Source organism: Channa argus, chromosome 12 (assembly GCF_033026475.1).
Source record: "Channa argus isolate prfri chromosome 12, Channa argus male v1.0, whole genome shotgun sequence".
In the NCBI taxonomy this organism is placed as follows: domain Eukaryota; kingdom Metazoa; phylum Chordata; class Actinopteri; order Anabantiformes; family Channidae; genus Channa; species Channa argus.
This window is the reverse complement of record NC_090208.1, coordinates 26,371,572-26,393,076: the sequence shown is the minus strand read 5'-3', so window position 1 is coordinate 26,393,076 and position 21,505 is coordinate 26,371,572. Positions and strand designations below refer to the sequence as shown.

Sequence of the window (21,505 nt, the reverse complement as noted above, 5' to 3'; positions counted from 1 at the left end):
CAAAGTGTCTTTGAAAAAGACACTGAACCTCAACTTAGTTTCTCCCAGTCAGTCCAGGTCAGCTGCATAGCATCTCCCCAACACTGTGTGTGTGTGTGTGTGTGTGTGTGTGTGTGTGTGTGTGTGTGTGTGTGTGTGTGTGTGTGTGTGTGTGTGTGTGTGTGTGTGTGTGTGATTGTGAGTGGAAATAGGTGAATGACATGCAGATATAAGTGCAGACCATTTACAGTTACTTAGTTGAAACTACTTCTGTGGTGAAACACAAAATTTGAACCAATTAACAAAAGTGATTTAACACTTTTACTCAAGCTCCAATCAGTGGAAGTGATAAAAACAGGTTTTCAAAAAAGTTTAATGTTTATTAAATTTCCACAATGCAGCACATTTATTTTAGTAAAGTGACACAATCTCAAATCAACACTTCAATATAAAAAAACGTTGTCTGTTGATTATTTTCAGCAACTTTTCACTGTGAACAAAATAATAGTTTTTAACATTTAATTTCCCTTCATCCTCTACATGCTCCGTACGTACATACATTTTCTTTGTATGAAAACCAACTTTTCCATTTCCTTTGCAACATTTATTATACTTCCAGAAAGATCGATATAGCGTGACAACTGCTTCAAGCCTCTACACATGACACTGAATCACTGAAGTCCCAGAAATATTTAACGGACCATCTCCAGACTGGTAAAATAATTATTTACACTAACGACATGCTTGGGGTAGACTAAATACAGACTAAATACAGACTAAATACAGATTCTTTTCTATAAAGAAGTTAAAAAACATGCACATTCAAAAAGTGCAAGGTTATTAGGTAGTTATTTAAAATACCGAACCCTGTCTGTAGGACCAGGGAGTTAGATAAGACCACAGAGTTCAATGGTAATCCACTGTTTTAGAAAGTAACAGTAACAGAAAGTACTGTTTTAGAAAGTAACAGAAGTACAGTACTAACAGCTGAAGTACCTGAAAATACACGGATACATTCAATTTACTGTATTAAATACACACACTGCCCGTTATTTTAAGTTGGAAGTTAGATGTATCTCACTTCCTGGATGCTATCTAATACCACAATCACATCGTTCAAAATTAAAGTATCCATTCCCCTAAATAATAAAAATAGCATATGTAACAAACATATGCAAGAAGAAAATAGCCATACTTTTATGTTCTGTTGTCTACTAGGGGTCATATGGTAAAATATGTTCACATGAAAACAGATAAGCAGACCAAATATTTTAAGTGTGATTTCTTCAAAATGCTTCTGCTATTCATAATTCATAAAGTTACTCATAAAATGACTTAGTTTTAAAAAAGCAAATTCATTTGTTGTTGCTGTAGACTAGAAACATTTGGGTTTAGGATTAAAAGAACAACATGAGGCAAATTTTAAAAATTTTAGCTTTTTTAAAAAAATATTTAAACCTACAGTACAGACAGCATCTTTCATATTAGACGACCGACATTTGATCAATGGGAAGACCAGAGAGCTGTCTATGGGAGAAAAGCAGCCATTTTATATTTCAGAAAAGAGGGAAAATCCATCACAATAATTTTACAACCATTCAACATATTCAATACAAACATGTTGGATGTCCTGAGAAAAAGAAAGAAAGAAATCACTGGTATACTGAGCAACATACATAGAACATGTTGGTAGTGGAAAACAACAAAGGCCAATGACAGAAATATTGTAAAAGCTGTTAAGAAAAACCCCATCATCTGCAACAACCTCCACAGGACAGGACTGAAGGTGTCACAATCCACCATTTGAGGAACACTTCTCGAGCAGTAGTACAGAGTCCACACTAAAAGATGTACAGGCCTCATCAGTTGGGATTGAACATGTTTTTCACCTGCTGAAGTGGAAGTTGAACTGGGGGAAAAGCCTCAAAACAAGCAACAACTGAAGGAGGGTGCAGTAAAAGCCTGGAAAAGCATGAAACTAGTCATATGATAGAAAAGGTCATTTACAAGTTTTTATTATTCAATACAACCATCCCCCACACATCAGGCTACAAGACACACCTGTCAGTCACGTTCCATTACTTTTGCACACCTATACACCTATAGCCAACTTCTACTCTGAGTGGCTGTATTATCTGCAGCAGGAGGACTTGAGTGCATGTGGACATATTATAGTATTTTTGTGACACCAGTTAATCTGTGCTTTCATTTCGAGTCCCCTGTAATAACAGATATGATCACATTAGCTCGAATAAACTGTCCCCATTGATTCACAGATCCAAACGTGCTGTGAATTCATCTCGACACCACAACCTCAAATTAGGTTTTTCTCATAAATTTGACACCATACTAAAATTATACTACATTTTCAGTATTAGGAAAAAGCTGTTGATAGTGTTTGACTAGATTTTCTACTTTCGTAGCAAGTGACAGTAGTAGTGGATATTTCCAATAGTTTTGTTGAAAAAAAAATGGACTGGCCTGCAGAGCCACAGTCTATGTACAAAACAGGTATAGAAATACACACTAGTAGCACATCACCAGAGTTTTTAAGCTTTTTAAAGTACAATCACATTCTTCATGTTCAAGAGAAGATTTCAGGGATCTCTAGTGATTTCGGGGAATAAAAGCAGAAGTGTTTTCATGAAGTCATTATATCAAAACATCATCAAAAGATTCAAATGGTACAGATGACCTCTACAGCCTTTTACTTCATTTATAAATGAAGTGAATATTCTGCTACATATACAGTAAAAGTCTATGATGTCAGATGTAGATAACTACTGATGTAGATAACTACTATAGGATCCATACACATGTCACATAATTAGTATAATCGTCATTTAGCAGGTTCAATTTAATTTATTGTAACAGACATCAGCCTTGTTTCTATATAGAGTTACAGTTGTGTTCCAAAGTTTACATGCGTTCATCCTGACTATGACTGTCATGGCAATATTGGGCTTTAAACAAGTTCTTTACTTTCTTTGTTGAGGCAGAATAAGTTTACAACGTGCCTTTTAAAAAAGGACAGCCTCAAAAATAATAGTGCTCTGGTTTAACAACTCTTCAGGGCTAAATGTGAGGAGTTCAATAAAGTTAGTTGTTTTTTTGTTTGGCACAGACCTGACGTTTCAGCACAGACCACATGTTTCGATTAGGGTTAAAGGTCAGAACTTTGGGAGGGCTATTACTACCAGCCTTGGTATGTGTTTGGGGGCATTGACCTGTTGGAACATCTAAATGTGTCCAAGGTTCATACATCTATCTCGCATGATGGTTACAGAGTTCTCGGGGTTGAATATCTATGGCCAAACTCAATCTTTGTCTCGTCTGAGTGTTTGAAATGAAACTCCTGAAATGAAAGTCTGTGATGAGTTTATGTTAATCTGTGTATATCTACATACATAGTGGCAAATTGATTTGATTCATTGTAACACTTTGTAAAATGCAACACACAACAAACGGCAAGAAAAACGTCACTGGAACAACTGTTTTATTTTATTGTGGTTAATGTACAAATGCTCATGTAATAATGTGGTGCAAGTTATTATTCATTCAGTTGATTTAGTTAATCACAATTGTCATAATTCTTGAAGCTCAAATATCTGAGTTTCTCCTTTACAACAAACTCCATCGTCTTTAGAATAATTTACAAAATACATTTGAAAATCACACAATACAATTTACACACAATACAATACAATTTAAAACAAAGGGATGAGTAATTGTGTAATACAGCACTGTGTATTAATTAACGGGGGCCTGGTGGATCAATGGGTAGAGCATCGGGTTGGGCTGCAGAAGGCCACGGGATCGAATCCCACTGCACCTGGCATGGCCCAGCCATCAAGGTCCATCCGGACTAAAAACACATGGCAAATCAACATGCGGAACATGTTCCGCTTGTGGCAACCCCTGAAGGGACGAGCTGAAAGCTGGTCTTGACAGGGTTATGTATTAATTCCAATGTCTTTACAATCAAGTTTTCAATGTCTTTACAATTTTTAACAAAGCATGAAACACATACATATACACATTTTGTACAAATTAGAACAGCTGAAGCAGGATGCACGATAAGGCCTTTTATGACAAAGGTTAATTTAGAAAACGTAACCTCCAGCCAAGAAAACTAAATATTATGTAGCACAGTGAAGTATTTCAGGATCCACTCAGAGTTCATCCCTGTAAGGAACCAAGAAAGTATAGTTTAACAGAAGCTGAAAGATGAACAGCTGAAAACCAAACACTCACTTCTTTTGAGAAGACCTGGAGTCATTACAGTATGTGTGAGATTTTCTTCCTTGAGAAACTCTTAACTGGGCTAAATGTTATTGTCATATGCAACTCAAATGTGTCTATTTCAGGAGTCTGTTACCTAAATCTGTTTAAATCTGCCTTAAAAACATGCAACAAAAGCAAATCTTTCCCTCTGACAACACAACTTCTGTTCAAACCTTTACACTCTTTCAATCAGTCATTACACAGCAGACAACAAAATACAAAATACATTTATCAATATCCCAATATCCCATGGTTAAGAACCCTGCTGCTGTCTGCACCTGCACTTTTTTCAGATTACCTGAGATATTGTAAGAAACGTGCAGAACCTACAGTAAGCAGCTGGACCATTTCAGACACTTGATGTGACACAGCATCTGTACTAAGTTCTTTCTCCAGGAAATGAAAAAGCAGAAATTTCACTTCAAATTTGAAAGGATTTTTCTTTACCTTACTGCATCAGATTTCAATCTTTTTCCACGTTGTTCAAACATAGAAAAGCGATGCACTGTAAATACTAAAGTGAAAGGACGGGAAAATAAAAAAGAAACCAAACAAAACTTATTGGTGGCCAAGAAAATCAATGTAAATTTTACATTCAGTCCGTTGGTTTTTCTTCCTCTTTGATCCAGACTTGCAAATAGCAACAGAGAGGAGCATGTGTTCTAGACGGTACGAACAAATCACGGATTGAATAGGTTTGTTAGTGGGCTACACACATATACACTGAAGATTCCTAATTTATCAAGTAATTTGTATTAAGGTGGGAGCATGTGTTTTCCTTTAGTTTACACAGTTAATTCAACAAGGGTTTGGGTCACTGAGTGACGTTTGTGTTGTTCTTGTTTTAAGAAGGGATGTGGAAACTGTGTGAAACCAATTGGGAGAGTGTTAACATATTTGCAAAAAAAGATTTCTGCTGTGCTAAGAAGGCAATGATCGATTACCATGAAATGTCCTCTATTCCAGTCCAGATTCACTCTGATCCTTGTGATCGGGGGTCTCAGCGAGACAGCCCTGTCTATGATTGGTGGAGCATATATTTCCCAGTGTCCAGTCAGAATCTCCCACTTCCTTGGGGCAGACTTTGCTTTCACACCCACTGCCCAGGTTGCATCATGGTTAACTTTACCTTCCTAGCTGTGAATCGCTGAGTTTAAGCCTTCAGATCCCAGGGCTACATATGGGGGGCACTGGTTTCAATTAGATGAATTCAAACAGCATTGTAACAAAAAGCCGACTTTAGCAATTAGGTTAACAAATGGTAAAAGGAGGTGAAATACTCAAACCACTGACCATAGGGTCGGAGGTTTTCCCAGCTCTCCCTGACCACAGGTCGAAGTGTCAAGACACTGAACTCGAGACCGCCCATTCCCATCCCCGCTCAGCAGTGAGTGGCCAAGCCCGTTAAAATCGGGAAGGGTTGCGTCAGGATGTCTACTGTCTAGATGTCTAGTGTGATGTATAACCTACATATCAGTGTCGTTTTCAGAACAATAGCTGTTGAATTAATGTCTTTCTGCAAATCTTGTGCATTTGCAACATGATTGGACATAAACCAAATTATCAGTCAGCATCAGGGCTCAGTAGTTACCTGCTGACCTACCAGTAGATGATCACCATTAATACAACATTGGTCATGGTAAACATGACAGAAACACAGGCAGCAATTGGTTTTCAATGTCAAACTGTTAGTCAGTGTTGTATTTGTTTATTTAATCCAATGCATTTAATCCAAATGCAAATCTTTTCCTGACCGGAACCATCATAACCAGCATAATGTTGACAATTACCAACTAAATCTACCACAATTACTGAGGCCGGGAAAAAACTGTGAGGCAAAGTGCTAAAGGAAGAAATGTTCCAATTTATTGAGATGCAGTTACCAGATAGAAGAGGAGTGTTGAGTTTGAAAAATGTAGGTGAGAGACAGAGATCTGGGACATGTGTCCTTTTGCTCTTATCAAAAATGAGACTTCTGTGTTTTGCTGCTGTGTTTTGGATCATCTAGTGAGGTTCGACTGTGCCAGTAGCCGTGGTAGTAGGCCACTGTGAATTATAAATAACTCTGAAGGAGAAATGTAGGGTCACATCTTTCTGATGTTATAGGTTAGGGTCTCTTAGAGGGACTGAGTTTAGAATACGGAACAGATTAGACCTCCACAGCCTTTGCCACGTTGGCAGAGAGGTGGCAATTTTACACCCTAACTAACTGCCCGTCCCTATACATAGCTTTGCATCTACTTTGTAGGATTAAATTTACAACCTTGCAGTCAAAAATCCTTTTCTTGAACCTCTAGAGTATCACACCCCACACTATCTGTTTACTTTATAAACATAACTGAGCCATCAAGTATGTTGGTCTCCTTCTCAGATGAGAAGGGGAACTCCAAATGCCCCGCTATGGTGCAGCTGAGGCTATCTGCTGCTAGGTAGCATGCTGTGTTTATGTAATTGCTGATCAGAGGCCATGTGAACCCGTCTTCTCACTCTCTCTCTCTTTAAATGACTGCTCCTATAAAAAGCTGACTGACCCGGCTGCGACTCTGAGCTGACAAGCAGCCTTTTGATGTGCAGCAGCAGCTGAAACTTTTCGTGCATATACATAATAAACACCCGCCATTGCCTAACCTTTCACTCCTGCACACTGTCCTCCATGTCTCTCACACACACCCACACACACACATATTCAACACCTGTCCCATGAACAATCTTATATCAATATAATCATCTGTACAAACTAGGTATTAGGTGCCAGCACCTGCTGAGGTGTTCAGTTGCAAAACTCATCATCAGTTATGCATGTTGAATTCCATTATATGAGTGTTTGCAAGTGTCACTAAACCCAAAACCTCCTTCAGTTTCACAAAGCCATTTTTTCTATACCATAAAGACTCATAATGCTGTTTTCACAAAGTTTTCACACACATGCTGTTGTATCGAGCTCACAGCTAAGAATGAATTTAAACATTTACTGAACTTGCTTTAATATTGTTATTATTATTATAGTTCTTTATACAAGTTTTGTGCTATTATCAAAGTTTTGTAAGATCTGTTAAAATGATGTTGAGACATAAACACAGTTTGGAAACTGAATCATTTAAAATCTAAATTATTGAAAAATGTTGCTGAATTCTATAATATTTGAGTTTTTTATTTATGTATTTTATGTACTGTATATATTTATTTACATAAATCTCATTGGTTCGTGTCTCAGTTAGGCTATCAGGAAGAGGCACTATTAACAGTAGTAGTACTTCTAAAGCACTTCATTCATTACCACTACTTGGATCAGTAGTGGCTCCATACGTAGTAATAGTAGTACTACAAAATTACTGTCAACAATTACATCTCTGATCTCCATTAGCATAAGTTTGAAGACAGGATAAGACATCACACAGACTGATGTCACAAGTTTTAAATGGTCTTCTACAATAAGTCCCATCTGTGATGTATTGTGACTGACAGGTTGATGAAACATTACATGACATAAAGAACAGAATAGAAAGATGGGCTGAAGAAGAACACATTTTTCCTAATAAATCAAAAAACTGACTCGTATCTCTGTATTCTGATGTTTTGTTTCAAGGGGCGGCTGTAGCTCAGTTTGCAAGACGGTCGTCCCAGGACCACAGGGTCAACGGTTCGATCCCAGGTGTAAAAACTGTGCTAAATCAACATGCAGACAATGATCCGCTGAACTCACGGGATAAACCGTGAAGGATAAAAACAAACAAAAAAAAACACTAAATATTTTGTTTTGAATAACAATTTTCCATCATGAATAAAGATCAACATAATTTGATGCATATTAATGTGGAGAGTCAGAGCTACTCACCTGTCTGCTTCATCTGTGCTCCACCACAAAGCTCATGGTGGTTCCATCAAACGAGGGTGGGGCGATGATCCGGGGCCCCTGCTGGGACGTGATGCTGATGACGGGCTGCTTGATGCTGGAGAAGCCCTGAGGCAGCCTGTTGGTTGCGGCCAGCTGTTGAACCCTGGAGGCTGCCTGTGGAGACTTTCCAGTGGCCATGTAGAAAGGACTCTCCATGTACACGGCTTCCGTCTGCTGCGCCGATGCTTTCTCCAAGCTCTCCATATCAGACTGTACCGACATCTGTGTCTGCACCAGCGTCCGAGCTGGGATCAATGAAGGCGCGGGCATGAAGCCCGGGTAGATCATGTACGTGTGTCCATATGCTCCTGGACTAAGGGCCAGTGGCGAGATAGGCATGGGCACAGGGGTCATGGGAGGTTGCGGTATGGGCACGTCCACATACTGACCGGTTTCCGGGTCAAAGAGGCGCTTGGTGGTTGGCTGCACAGGAGTGTCCACCAAATAGTAGTTCCCAGTTGTGGGATCCAGGAGCATCTTCCTCTGGGTGGCCTGAAAGGGGTCCAGGGTGGGAGCGGGTGTGATTGCCGGGGAGAAGCAGTAGACTTGTGCCTGATTGGTGGATATGCCCAGTGGCAGGGAGTGGTAGATGGTGGCAGAAGGGCCATCTGATGGGCATGTGTCCATCACAATGCTGGAGCGTTTTGGCGTCTGGCTCAGGTCCTCCTGGGCCCTTGTGCTGGATCCCAATAGTCCTGGAGGGGTGGTTGGGTGTGACTGTGTGGTGACTGTGTGCACTGTTGTTTTATCAGCAGATGGTGGTTGTTTGCTGCTGCTAGCACGAGACTTGACCGGAATGGTTAGGTAGTTCTCGCTGTCGGCTAAGGTACTGGAAAGCTCCTGAACGGATCTGTTAACTTCCTTTGATTTAGCTCCTTCATGTCTAAGTCCCGTCTGGCTTATTTTTAATGACACAGGCAGTTTGGGGGACTTTGGAACAAGGTTTTTGCTACTAAAAGGTGTTTGTGTGCTGATGTTTGGCTGGTGTGTTTTTGCAGTTGCGGCTGCTGTAGAGCTGGAGCTGAGGCTCGACATGATGTTACTATCTGTGGTTCTGGTGCTTTGCACTGACTTCTCAACCAGCCTGTCGTCATGATCACTGGATGCCTGAAGGGTCCTGAGTGGGTCTTTGTCCTCCCACCTTTGCAGACTGTCAGTGCCAGAGGTCGTTGCCACTACTGGTGGCGTCTTGTCTGCGTTGGGATTGGAGTCTCTTCCGACTGTCCTGTCAATGGGTCCGTGGGCTCCTTCCTCCTCAGGTCTTCTGTGCTTCTCACTGGCTAAGAGTGAAAGCACATGGCTGTCTGTCAGAGGCTGGGGGTCGTTCTTCCTTTTCCATTCATTTTTTTCAAACACATACAGCTGCTCCATGGTTTTCACTGCAGCCTGGAGTTTTTCCAAAGCCACCTGGTTCGCCCCCTTCGACTCAGGTTTCTTATTTATGACATCTGACATTTTTTCCTCTTTCTTTGAAGTTATTTGGCCTTCCACTCTCACTCCAGTCCCCCCCTCCGATGCATTACTTGACACACTCATGTCTGCTCTCCCAGCTGCTCTTTGCAGCGCAGCACTTTTGGCGCCCTCTGGAGACGATCTGTCCTTGTCCAGCTGCTCCTGCTTACATACCTCAAAGGTTCCAGACTGTTTTCCGTTACTGTTTGTATTGACAGACTGACATTTAATCACTATGGGGGACACAGAGTTAAGATTTCGATAGGACGTTTGCTTCCTTTGTTCTGAGTGCGTGTCACCAGAGGCAACGTTGGATTTGTTTTCGTTGCTATCCAAAGAAACAAAGGGATAAGAACTTTTAACCAATTTACGCACGTCTCTCACTTGGTGAATCGGCGTCTGTAGTTTTCCTTTATTGTCTCTAATGTCTCTAACCAAGAAATGCGGGACTTTATCCGAAGACTCACCCTTCAAAGCTGCAGCCAGCGCCTGGCATTTGAAGTCATCGGTTTTGATGAGGCTGGCTGCATTACACCCTATATTAGGAGCGCGCAGCTTGGAGACGCCAAAGGGCTCCGCTTTACTGTCTCTGACGCTTCTTAAATTAATTTTAATTTCCGGAGATTTAGATGAACTAACCGTCTTAGAGTCTGCGACGAAAAACGTGTCGTCAGAGCGCATTTTAATCCCGCTCCCGTCACCGCACGGAGAATAATCCCTGTTGTGCAGCTGCTTTCCGACTTCTACGTTACTGGGCAGCAGTTGGATACTTGGCACAAACAAATGCGACATTTTGGTCAGTTTGCCGCCGCCGAGTGAGCACTGATAGCCCTCACCCGCTTTGTCGTAAGCTGACGGCGCCTTGTCCTCCAGAGTTTTACCGTTTTTATGATCCTTTTGAAACTCTAGCTCCTCGTCCTTCCAGAATCTGAATGCGCTATTTTGGCTGCGGGACAACGTGCTTTTAGACGCTTCCAATGCGCCTTTTTTAGCATCGATTCGAGCTTCATTTGTCGGCTCCAAATTAGTTTCTGGTGCAGGAGCGCTCGTGTCCTGTCTCAGACAGTCGTTCTTGGCATCACAGGAGCCGCTGTCCACGATGTCCCCTAATTCATCCACGCACATTATGGCGTAGTCAGAGCTGCTGGAGGTCTGTCTGTGCACCTCCCTGCTCAACGTCCCCCTGTGGCAGTCGCTCTCCTGGTGCACAAAACACGGGGAAGACGCCTGGTGTGGCTCCCTTATTTCCCCTCTTTCCATCTTGCGCTCCTGCTCAAACTGCATCTTTTTAGAAATCACATTTTTGATCACGCTCGAGGCGAATATGGCTTTCTTGTGCGTGTCTTCCATGGTTTTGGAGGGCGGCTTGTTGCCCCCTGTCCTCTGGGCGCTTGGCAAATTGTGGGTAACTTCATCTGCGAAATGTGATCCTGTTGCGTTTTGTGCGAAGTTAGTGCGCCTTTCTTCCCCAGACATTCCAGGTTTGACATTGCAACGAAAGTTTAGTGTCTCTGTGAGTCGAATAACCCCACTGTGGCCCTCACTAAATTTCCCCATCAGCTCTATTTGCTTTGTAGCAGACGATGCGCTGCGGGGGCTGCCATTCAGAGTGAAGGTCTTGCTGTTGGGTGGTTTTATGCTCGCCAATGCAGCGCCCCTATTGTCAAAGTTCTTAGCTATTTCAATAGATGTTTTGTTTTGATGGGAAACAACACTTTGGTCCAGTCCTCGTGTGATGTTCAAGTTGCCGTATTTCAGATCGACAAACGTGGACCACCTGCCATACTCTGATGCAGAGGACTCACTAGAGTTGCTGAAATTTATGGCATCAAAGTAAGGATGAGCCAGACTCTTGAAGGCTCTGGCTGTCAGGTTGCGCACCTCCTTGTCAGCGTCGTCTGACTCGCTGACGGCGCTGGACGCGCCGCTGGAATACCCGGTGACCTCTTTTCCCCTTAATTTGCCGCCAAAGTGTAGGCGTCCGGGCGCAGCTATGAAACAATTCGCCCTGTCACACAGCCTCTCTGCTTTCCCATCAACTCCCCTTAACACATAGCGACTCATGTCCCCGGAGCGCCTGGCATGATAAAGAATATTTCCCTGTTCTTGGATGTTGCTAGGGTCATTTATAGCTCGAGAAGTGGTTCTGATTGACAGGCGGATCTGTCCCCCACCGTTGCCACTGCGCTGCTGCTGCTGCTGCTGGAGCCTTGGCACACTCTCATCTGAGCTGATGAACTTGGCCGCGTCGCACGGATCACTTTCACGCAGAGTGCTGACGACTGCTGCGTCCTGAGAGCTCGACTGGCGGCGGTCTCCCCGCTGCCTCACTGCCCCATCACCGTCAAAAGAAGCGTAATCGACAAAAGAATACACTTGGTTATCGTCCTCCGTGTCCCAGCCGGTGGACGAGCCCACAGCGAGGTCGTAGTCCCTCTCATGGTCAGACAGCTCCGACAGCTGGATCTCGTGCGTTGTAATGTAATGCGACTCATCCTCTGCTGCGCAGGGGAGACAGTCATCAGAAAGCACCAAACTAACATCATCGTCTTCATCATAATCATCCGACCCACTCTTTTCGCTCAGATAACTATCAGTGCAGTGCAACTCTTCTTCCCTTGCTGTGTCCTTCTCGTCCATCTCTTCTTTTTTGGACAACTCTGGCTGCGTTATGGGGCGCGCGCTTTTGTCTCCTGATTTAAGACAGTCCTCTCGTTTTAAGGTACTTTGAGGAACTGATGGTTGGGTTGGATCAGACGAACCATCTTCGTCGTCTTTTACACATTTGCGAGCTCCGGAATCGTCCTTTTCTTTAGTTTCAGTCTTGGTTTTTCTCGCCGACTTGTGGTTTGGTTCCGTTGCGCGCAGAGCTTCGGTTTTGCTTTTGTTAATAATCACAGCTGCCGGGTGTATTTGACCAAAGCGACAGCCTTTCTCCGGTTTTGGTGTGTCTGTCTTCAGGTCGACTAATTCCAAATCCACGTACTTGCTTTTGTCTTGCCTGTCCAGAGCATCTTCTTTTCCGTGTGCCGGTTTTTTGGGTAGATCTTTGACTTCCCGGAGCGTGTTCACACACCTTTGCTCAGTTTTCATGGCTGAAGTGTCTGATTTTAACTTACATTTAGTAAAAGAATCGACGGAGATCGAGCCCCCCAAGATCCCTCTTTCCTTCAGACTAAGATGTTGTCTACAGACAGCAGACAGTCACTCTGAAGACTCGGAGGCGCTCCAGACATTCCAGCTCACCGCGACATGAAGACGAAGTCCTAGGATCTAAAAAGGACCAAATGTGTTTCTAGCTACTGTCTAGACCAAACGGTTCTCAAACTGGGGTTCGTGGACCAATGAGGGTTATTGTTTTTCCCGTTGTTTTAACAAAATAGCAGGAGTTTTGGAGTTGGACAGAGAATGTCCTAAACTGACCAGGGACACTACTATTACTGTATGTAAAGAGTAAAAAATAATAATGTGCGCTCTTGAAAGGAAGTAGCCTAGAAATACACTCAGTCGGCCACAACAAGGCTGGTTAGCATTAGCTTTACAGGAAAAACAATCATTTATTGCTAATTACCCACTGTCCCCCTCTGAAATGATTGGGAAAGCAATTCTGACTCTGTTGCTAATGATATGTTTGTTTCTTGTGGTGTAGACTCTACATTTCCTCTCAATACAATTGTAGATTGGAATAATCTCACCTCTGCTCTGTGGAGGGTGTTGCTAACTGTTGTTTTGGGGGGATTTCTGTCATCAGCTGTTGTTGTTTTCCTCTGCTGACCTGTGTGTTCTTCATTTAACCAGTGGTTTCTGACTTTTCCAGGACAATTCAAGTTGTTACTTTGATTGTTTCGCCCTCTTTTCTAAAAGTCAAAATGGCTTGTAGTTTTCTCATAAACAGCTCTCTGGTCTCTGGTGTTGATTTATCTCTTTAATAACAAATACAAGTAAGTTATGTATTGTTTGAACAGTAACACAGGACACCGCTGACTAACGAGCAACACTTATCATGTTCTATGCTGTTTAACACATATAGTAGTAAACACAACTTAAAATTTTAAGTCCACTTTTTGGTTTGAACTACAGCAGAAACAGATTAATTGACTTTGCCATTGACACTGTGATATGTTTTATTATTTAATTAATCAGATAGTTGTGACACCTCAGATGAAGGCTGTGTAGCACCTTAAACACCAGAGTGGCAACAAGTCAGGAACAGCAATAGCAACACACCCCCATGAGGAGGGAGCACGTTTGACTGCTAGTGCTCTCAGGGGGGCCACGTTGCGTGGGGAATTCCAAAACATGAATAAATAAATCACAAGAGGTCATCTGTGATTCCTGAAGGGAGTGACGCGTGTCTGGGTTTACAAATGTTTGGGGATATAACCAGCTCTGTCAATATATTGGAAAGCTTTAACTTGACAAACCCTGCTCTGCAGCAGGTAAATAACATATGAGGATGATTGTTTTCAGTTCTATGGATCTTTTTTTGTTTTGTTTTGTTTTTACAAACATAATTTTCTGTGAAATAAAATATGACCAAGCTGCAGTAAAGCAACTTTTGTTCTAAAGTCATATAAGTAACATTTGATGCTGGATTTCACACACAATAGTACTTTGCAACTTAGAAATATTTTTAAAATAAGCTGTATAACACTGGTAAAACAGTTGCTGTGTTAGACATGATAAGACTCTTTCTGAGCCACAGAGGAATATTCAAACTTCAGATGTTCTGTTGTCACAGCACTCAGATGATGTAGATGACGTGTATTGTTTTAGACAAATTTCCCGTAACAAAAACACTCATGTTACTTTAACATTTAGTATCCTCTTAAACTGTGGGATGTTTAGTTCAATATAACATCTGGGGGCTTGGCCAAGTAATCTTTGGCAAAGCAAACAGCAAGTAATTCTTCAGCACCATGGTCAGCTCATTGTGTGCTAATGAAACTTTTTAAAAGGAGCCTCTGTGCAAACATGCTGTTTCCAGTGACTGTGGCTCAATGAGCTGTCAAATGGGACAAGTGGATTCTGATAAATATTCATTTTTATATTATAGTTGCTTGCATTGTCACTACAGTCCAAAAAAACTACACGTACATTAAAATCGTTTATAGCACTGATTTTCAAGGCTGACAGGCCTCAACTGTAGAGGGGTTAGCATTATTACCAAGTACAGAATAAAAAGTGCATTATTCTTTTCAAACCAAATAGTAATTATTATTACAGAATGAAAAACAAAACGTCAACATAAAAAGAAATCTATAAAAATAAAAATCAACAATAAGTAACAACAAGTACAATTTTACAACCATGCAGTACAAATAAGTATACAATCCACAAACTAGCAAACAGTTGCACTAGGCTTCTTGTTATTGCAAAGTGTTACAATCTGCAGTTTAAATGCATATTATAGTGAGTTTTCAGGTCTCCAGTCTATCTTAGACCAACTCAGACTGACAAACATTCACACTCACATTTTCAACTACACGCAATTTTGATTCACCTATTAACTTAAGACGCATGTTATTAAACTGTGGGAGAAAACTGGAGTGTCCGGAGGAAACCCACACAAGCATGGGGAGAACATGCAAACTCCACACAGAAAGGCCACAGACGGCTGAGGATGTGAACTGGGGGCCTTCTAGCTGTGAAGCTGCAGAGCTAAACACTCCACCACTGCACTGCTCGGTTAATCAAAGCAATGATCTATAAAAGGCCAAAATAGACCTAAAGAGATCTGCAGAGTTTATTAAATCTCTGTAGCATCTTTACTGTGAGTGAAACCTTTCAGCATATGACCCACTGTTGGAATAAAAATATTGATATGTGCAGCTTTAATCAGCAATTTCACCATTTGTTCTAAGACAGAAATGCTATCAGCTATAGTAGAAAAAGTTCAAAAACAAATGAAAAATGGACTGATGCATAGAAATTAGGATGACATGTAACTGTGGGCACCCAGTGGCTGGAATCCCCACACTAAATTACAGGACTGTAGAAGACATCCAACATCAGGGAGTCCAGTCTTATTGGAATGAATAACTGGGCACACTAGTGGTGTGTTGGCATGGGCCCTGAACTCACCACCATGCTATGAAGTCTCTGCTGTTGGTAGGCAACAAAATACCCCCTGCAGCCTCTGCCAGGGTGTTAAAGTAGATGCTGAGTGGGAAACCAGAGAAGACCCCGAGCCTTACTGAGTGAAATGCTGCGCTACTTGTATCAAAGAGCTAAGTCTTCAGTCCATATTGTGATATGAGCTGATAGTAATCATACACAAGAATCATGCAGAGTGACAGCAGACATCTCTATTATTCTGTGATGCTTAACACAGTTTTGACTTTATGTTGGGTACATATAAACTGCGGGTGTCAAAAATGTCGTGTGTGACATTCAAATGGTTATTTTTGGCACTTTTCAATTCACTTCGATTGAGTTCAGTACAGAACGAGACTTTATTTAAGCAGTATATTTACTGCAGCTTGATCCTGCATGTTATATGGTAACTATGCAGGTTAGTTTCAGAAATTGAATGAATTAACCTGAATGGATTAATGATAAAAGGTTGGCAGAGCTTAATTAGGTTATGTCACCATAAAATAATTATCTTTTAATACATTAGTGTTGGATCAAATGTGTAGGATATTTATATTCAACATTATTATGAAGAAAAGATAACCTGCATTGCTTAAATTTACTATTTTTTAACATTGCATGCTTGTTATCGTGTACAAAAGCTGTTGAAAAGGTCTTTGTTTGCTGTATATTTCCAGTTTTGGTCTAAAATTGAAATGGAATTGATATCAAAAAGGTCTTTGAGTCCTAAATGTAACTTGTTTGTACCTGTAGACAACCTGCATCCGCCTGCTAATAATGAGCTGTAAAGCAAAGAACCTGACAATGAGAGAAAATACAACCAAAATTCCCACATTGGTAAAGCAGGAGCAGATTGTTTGTACTGGCCACAAACATTTTACCTCTTACTGACTTACGTCTTACATCTCATGGACAGTGAGCGTTAGGCCGTCGTGTAGTGTTCAGATTCCCTAGCTGATACAGTAAACGGGTTACAAACCATGGAACCTTCGACCACAAGCAATCATGCAACACATGGCGTGTCGCTAGCCAAGTACAGATTGTTAAGGTAAATTGTGACTGTTTTACTAACCTAATCTGTATTTGGTGACTAACCATGACCTAACCTAGTTGTGGTGTGGCCTTTGGAGTGTTTAGAGCAAAACAAGTGTAAAACTGGCTTTTTCAGAATTGCCAATGATGTAAATGACAGTTATGCAGATATGGACTTTTTCCCAACCTTTTCCACTTGTGCTGATTCAAAGCGATTGCTTCTCTGATCTTTTGATAGTATATTGCATCTTGTGTATGTGCAGCATTGATTTCTGATGATGTGCACAATTGCTGTTCCAATGTACCACAGGCTACGTGAGGTCTCTTGTATGTCTGTTACCTTAAACATCAAAAATAAACCTCAGAGATACAAATCTTCCAGTTAGGGTGTAAGAGAACCCTACTTTCTTATGTTATTGAAGTGATGTTAGAATCACGGTCATTGCTTCTCTGATCACAAGGGCTATAAATTCTTGAGGAACTTCTCTAAAGTTTGTCCATCAGACATTCGTCCACCTTTGCCAGGTAAATCCAGGTAAATCCAGACATGTCACATGAATATTTAGTGTGACTAACCAAGGAACAAAAAATAAGTCGACTTGCATGTCATGCTCTTCCTGATCTTGACATCTGCCAGCTGAAATCTAAAACTCAACTCAACTCAAGTTTTTAGGTGACAGGTTTGGTAAAATTCCAAGTCTTGCAGGTCCCCACAGTATGAGAACTTCAGTGGTCAACTGGAGCTGAATTACTGTAAACCCAGCCGCACAAACGGGATATATTTAGCACACTATTTTAGTGAGGCAGCCCAGTGACTGCGGGTCTTGAGGAGATATAGTTACTTGTGGAGTCATTGAAAAAGCGAGCGGCCTATCATGTCGGCCATTAGTCAAAAAGGATTAAGAAGGCGACATAAGTGGTTAACAAGGAGAGTGCAGAGTCGCACACGGCCACAGCAGCAAACATAGCTATACACATATTATCAACACTTAGCTCATGTACAGTATTATCACAGTGTTTGGAGCTTTAAGAACTCATGAAACAGCTTGTTAAAATCTGTGTCTCCAGGTGTCAGAGACTCAGCAGCCACTTTTATCAAGCTTCTTATGCCATTGATATAAACCCAGTGCACTGATTTGAGATCAGTTTACTCACCAGCAATATTACCAAGAGGGATTTGGCTACTGAGCCAATTTCATTTGTCAGCATACACAAAGGACCTTGGCTCTGTTCGCCACCACAGCGAATGTCAAATGAAACAATCAAGATGCACTAGATGCAAAGACTGTCAGCGTTAGTTTAATAGTTTTTATTACAGAGTGAATAAATGAGTTACAGCTATTTTGAACTTCAGGGGCTTAATAGCAGTGGCACAAACTAACGAAGGGATAAATGCCATTACATGTCTAATAAAACTCGTTTATTTATAAACGAATTTCATTACTCGGATGCAAATCCTTTGCAGTCAATGAAGTCTGGAACCCAGAGACATCAGCAGACGTGTACTGGCTTTCTTCCCCGGTGATGCTCTGCAACATCTTCACTGATTTTTTTAGGTGTAACTTGTTTTCATGTAAAAGCCTAAACAGGGACAAGAGCTGCACAAGGACTTTTGGTTATACGCTCTAAACACGGTATTGGTTGTTTAGTTCTAACACCGTTTAGCTGAATTATCCCTAAAAAAATTAACTGATAAAATAAAAACATATAATAATAAGGAGGGGGTTGGAGATTATAAATAAAACAAAGTTCATCCAATATTCTTGACAAAGTTGACGGTCTGCACATCTTGGTTCACTTTAAATCCTAACATTACGTAAAAGGAATGAAAAGCAAAAACAAGTAAACTGGAAATTATTCCTTGTGGTGGAGTACAGAGCCAAAATAACATTGTGTGTCACCGTCCAAGACTGTGGATAAACCAAATAATGGAGATGCAACATTTCGTCACACATTCTTTTAATTCCGACTCTGCGCCGGTCATGGTGGAAAAGGTCAAATGTGGGGCAGGGTTCCTGAGTGCAGCACAGCATTTGATACAGAAAACAAGCTGTGCTTTCACAGAGGATATGATAGCACTAAGAACCAACTGAGACCCAGACTGATCTGTTCTCCATCTGTCACTGGCCTTTCATCAGCACAGTGAGGGGTTCGAGATGATAAAAGGTTAGATTGTAGATTATATTTAACCGGATTTCTTCTGGGTCCCCTCTGCTGGACTGGAGACACCAGCTACAGAGCCTTAATATGCAGCTATAGTACTTAGTGTGGCATAAGGACTATGTCTTAATGAAAAAGGGCTGGTGTGCAGCCACTGTCACTGTGCCATTTAAAAAAAACCTGTGCTGACCCACTCAGCTTAAGATGCTGCACCAAAGTGCTGCACACCTGAAGATTTTAGGTTTATGTTTCCACTGGCTTACGTTCTTCACACTAATCTGGGATGAACCCAAGTCAAAAATCAAGCTTCGTACTTATCATATGTGTGTATACTAATCATACACAGGCATTTATATATTCAGGGCCAACAGTACCATGTTTTACTCAGCTTAAGGTCTTTGGAGATAAGTTTAATTTATATGGAATGTGTGTGAATACAAATGGCAAAATAATATGCAAAGAAACCAAAGCTACTGCTTGTCAACCTGACTGGGAGTTAACACAAAAATCAAACACACACACCAATGCAACAGAGGCTGCTTTAACTACTATGACCTATCAGAATGCAGATAAGTGCAGGCGACAGAGACAGCAGAGAAACGCAGCAGGTGATGGTGTGTGTGTGTGTGTGTGTCTGTGTGGCTGACAGGTAAGTGAAGAGAGAGAGAGAGAGAGAGAGAGAGAGAGAAAGCAGAACTAGGTTATATCAGGGGCAGAGAAGTTCAGAGAGCAAATAAAAAGTCCAGTGCCAGGATCATGTCGGGACTCTTGAAGTTTTTACCTTTTAAAATGATTTGTACACATTTTTTTGAATGGAATCATATCTCTGCAGATGAATTTATTCTTTTCACCTCTAGACAGCAGAGTGTGCTGGTTTACTGAGCAGCTTCTGCAAATATAATCAACCATTAAAAGACTGGAGACACATCCAAGTATTAGCTCTTCTTTGTAGCATTAAAACACATTGGAATCTATTAAATACTTCCAAATTGGGATGTGACAGTTCAACAAGATGAGGAATTGCTGTAAAAAGTACAACAACTAATTGTCATTTCTGTACATGAAAGCACATACAGTATCCAGAATGTTACATACTGAATTAGGGAGACTGTTGTTGCATTGATGACTCATGTCCAGTTGAAGACTTTGTTCCATTTTGAGTTATTTTAATGCAGTAAGTTAAGTAAGTAAAAAGCTGCAAAGGACTCAAAATATCAGCAATTATTTTAAATAATGGTACTTTTCCATGAAGAAAGGAAAACTCCCAATTTTCCTCTAAAAAGTTTCCGTGCAATTTATTTTATTTTTATTTTTTTTGGTCCTTTCGGCTTATCCCAAGAGTTCAGTGTCGCCACAGCAGATCATTGTCCACATGTTGATTTGGCACAGTTTTTACGCCGGATGCCCTTCGTGATGCAACCCTCCCCAATTTCTACTGGGCTTGGACCGGCACTGCACAGCTGGGGAGGCGAATGTGCTGTTAGGGGTTCAGTGTTCTGCCCAGGGACACTTCGACATATAGCCAGGGATCGAACCACTGACCCTGTGGTCTGTGGACAACTGCCTTTACCAACTGAGCTACAGCCGCCCCCACGAAAAAAAGTTTCCATGTAATAATAAATGAAAAAGAAAAATGTATCAACTTTATATTAAATAGTACAGTTAAATTAAATAGTACCTGTTAGATGACTCATGACCTGTGTCTGTGACAAAGGTTTCCGACACTGGACAGTACATTTAATAGTTTTTCATTTTAGATTTCATCCTGGCTCTTTGTCTAATATTTACTCTCCTTGTTGTTCAGTCTGGGGTTGATTCTTCCTTGCGTGGCCACGTCCAGGTAGGTTGGCGACAGTCTCATGAACAGTAACATTTTTAATAATATTTGCAGTTGCGGTCATTGAGGTGGTGTTTTAGCCTTTACCTTTATCTCTAACCTTCTATCTGACATCTTCAGACATTGAGTTAATGGAATCATTTATAAATTTGGGGCTAACAACTGTGTCCAGACATTTTTTATTTGTTTTATTATTGATTTATTGTGTATTTATGAGGTTTTCTTTACAAGCTCATAAATCAGAGATGGTTGCCACTGGCATCATGAAGGTGAATGCCCCCCAAATTATCAATACAAAGTATGAAAATGTTCATTTCAATAGGCTCCAGCAGTTACACGTAAAGGATGTTTATTTCATTACAATTGCTGTTTAATTGCTGTAAAAATTAAATAAAGTACATTTTTAATTAATTTCTCAAGTGGGCTGCAAACCTTGCACATCTGTACCACATTACAGGTTAATGTGCAGTATTATTATGTTTGGTTTAGGGTAAATTTACATCCCCTCACACTGAAATGATAACTGTAGATGCAAACTTAACCCTAAACCGAACATGGAAATAATACACATTTAATTCAGTTCAATTGAACTTTATTTATATTGCGCCAATTCACAACAAAGTCATCTCAGGGCATTTTAAAGAATAAAGTCAAGATTATAAAGATGTATAAAGAGAACCCAACAATTCCCCCTGGAGCAAACCATAGGCAACAATGGAGAGGAAAAACTCCCTTTAAGGGAAGAAACCTCCAGCAGAACCAGGCTCAGG

At 41.0% G+C, this 21,505-nt stretch overlaps 1 protein-coding gene across 2 annotated transcripts; it reads right to left on the bottom strand.

Moving 5' to 3' along the window:
- Positions 1-409: 409 nt before the first annotated feature.
- On the bottom strand, positions 410-12,794 carry c12h4orf54 (chromosome 12 C4orf54 homolog). 2 transcript variants are annotated; one of them, XM_067525256.1, is made up of 2 exons: positions 8,099-12,794; positions 410-7,956 (listed from the first exon to the last, which is right to left on the bottom strand). In XM_067525256.1, exon 1 carries the CDS (start codon positions 12,701-12,703, stop codon positions 8,108-8,110), a length of 4,596 nt encoding a protein of 1,531 aa, XP_067381357.1. In that variant the 5' UTR covers positions 12,704-12,794; the 3' UTR covers positions 410-7,956; positions 8,099-8,107. The 2 variants fall into 2 exon arrangements, with proteins under 2 accessions (XP_067381357.1, XP_067381358.1); XM_067525257.1 differs by having other exon boundaries at positions 416-4,164.
- Positions 12,795-21,505: the final 8,711 nt, after the last annotated feature.

Bases quoted from the DNA above. Each gene is read 5' to 3' on its own strand.
- c12h4orf54 (XM_067525256.1), bottom strand. From the start codon at position 12,703: ATGAAAACTGAGCAAAGGTGTGTGAACACGCTCCGGGAAGTCAAAGAT.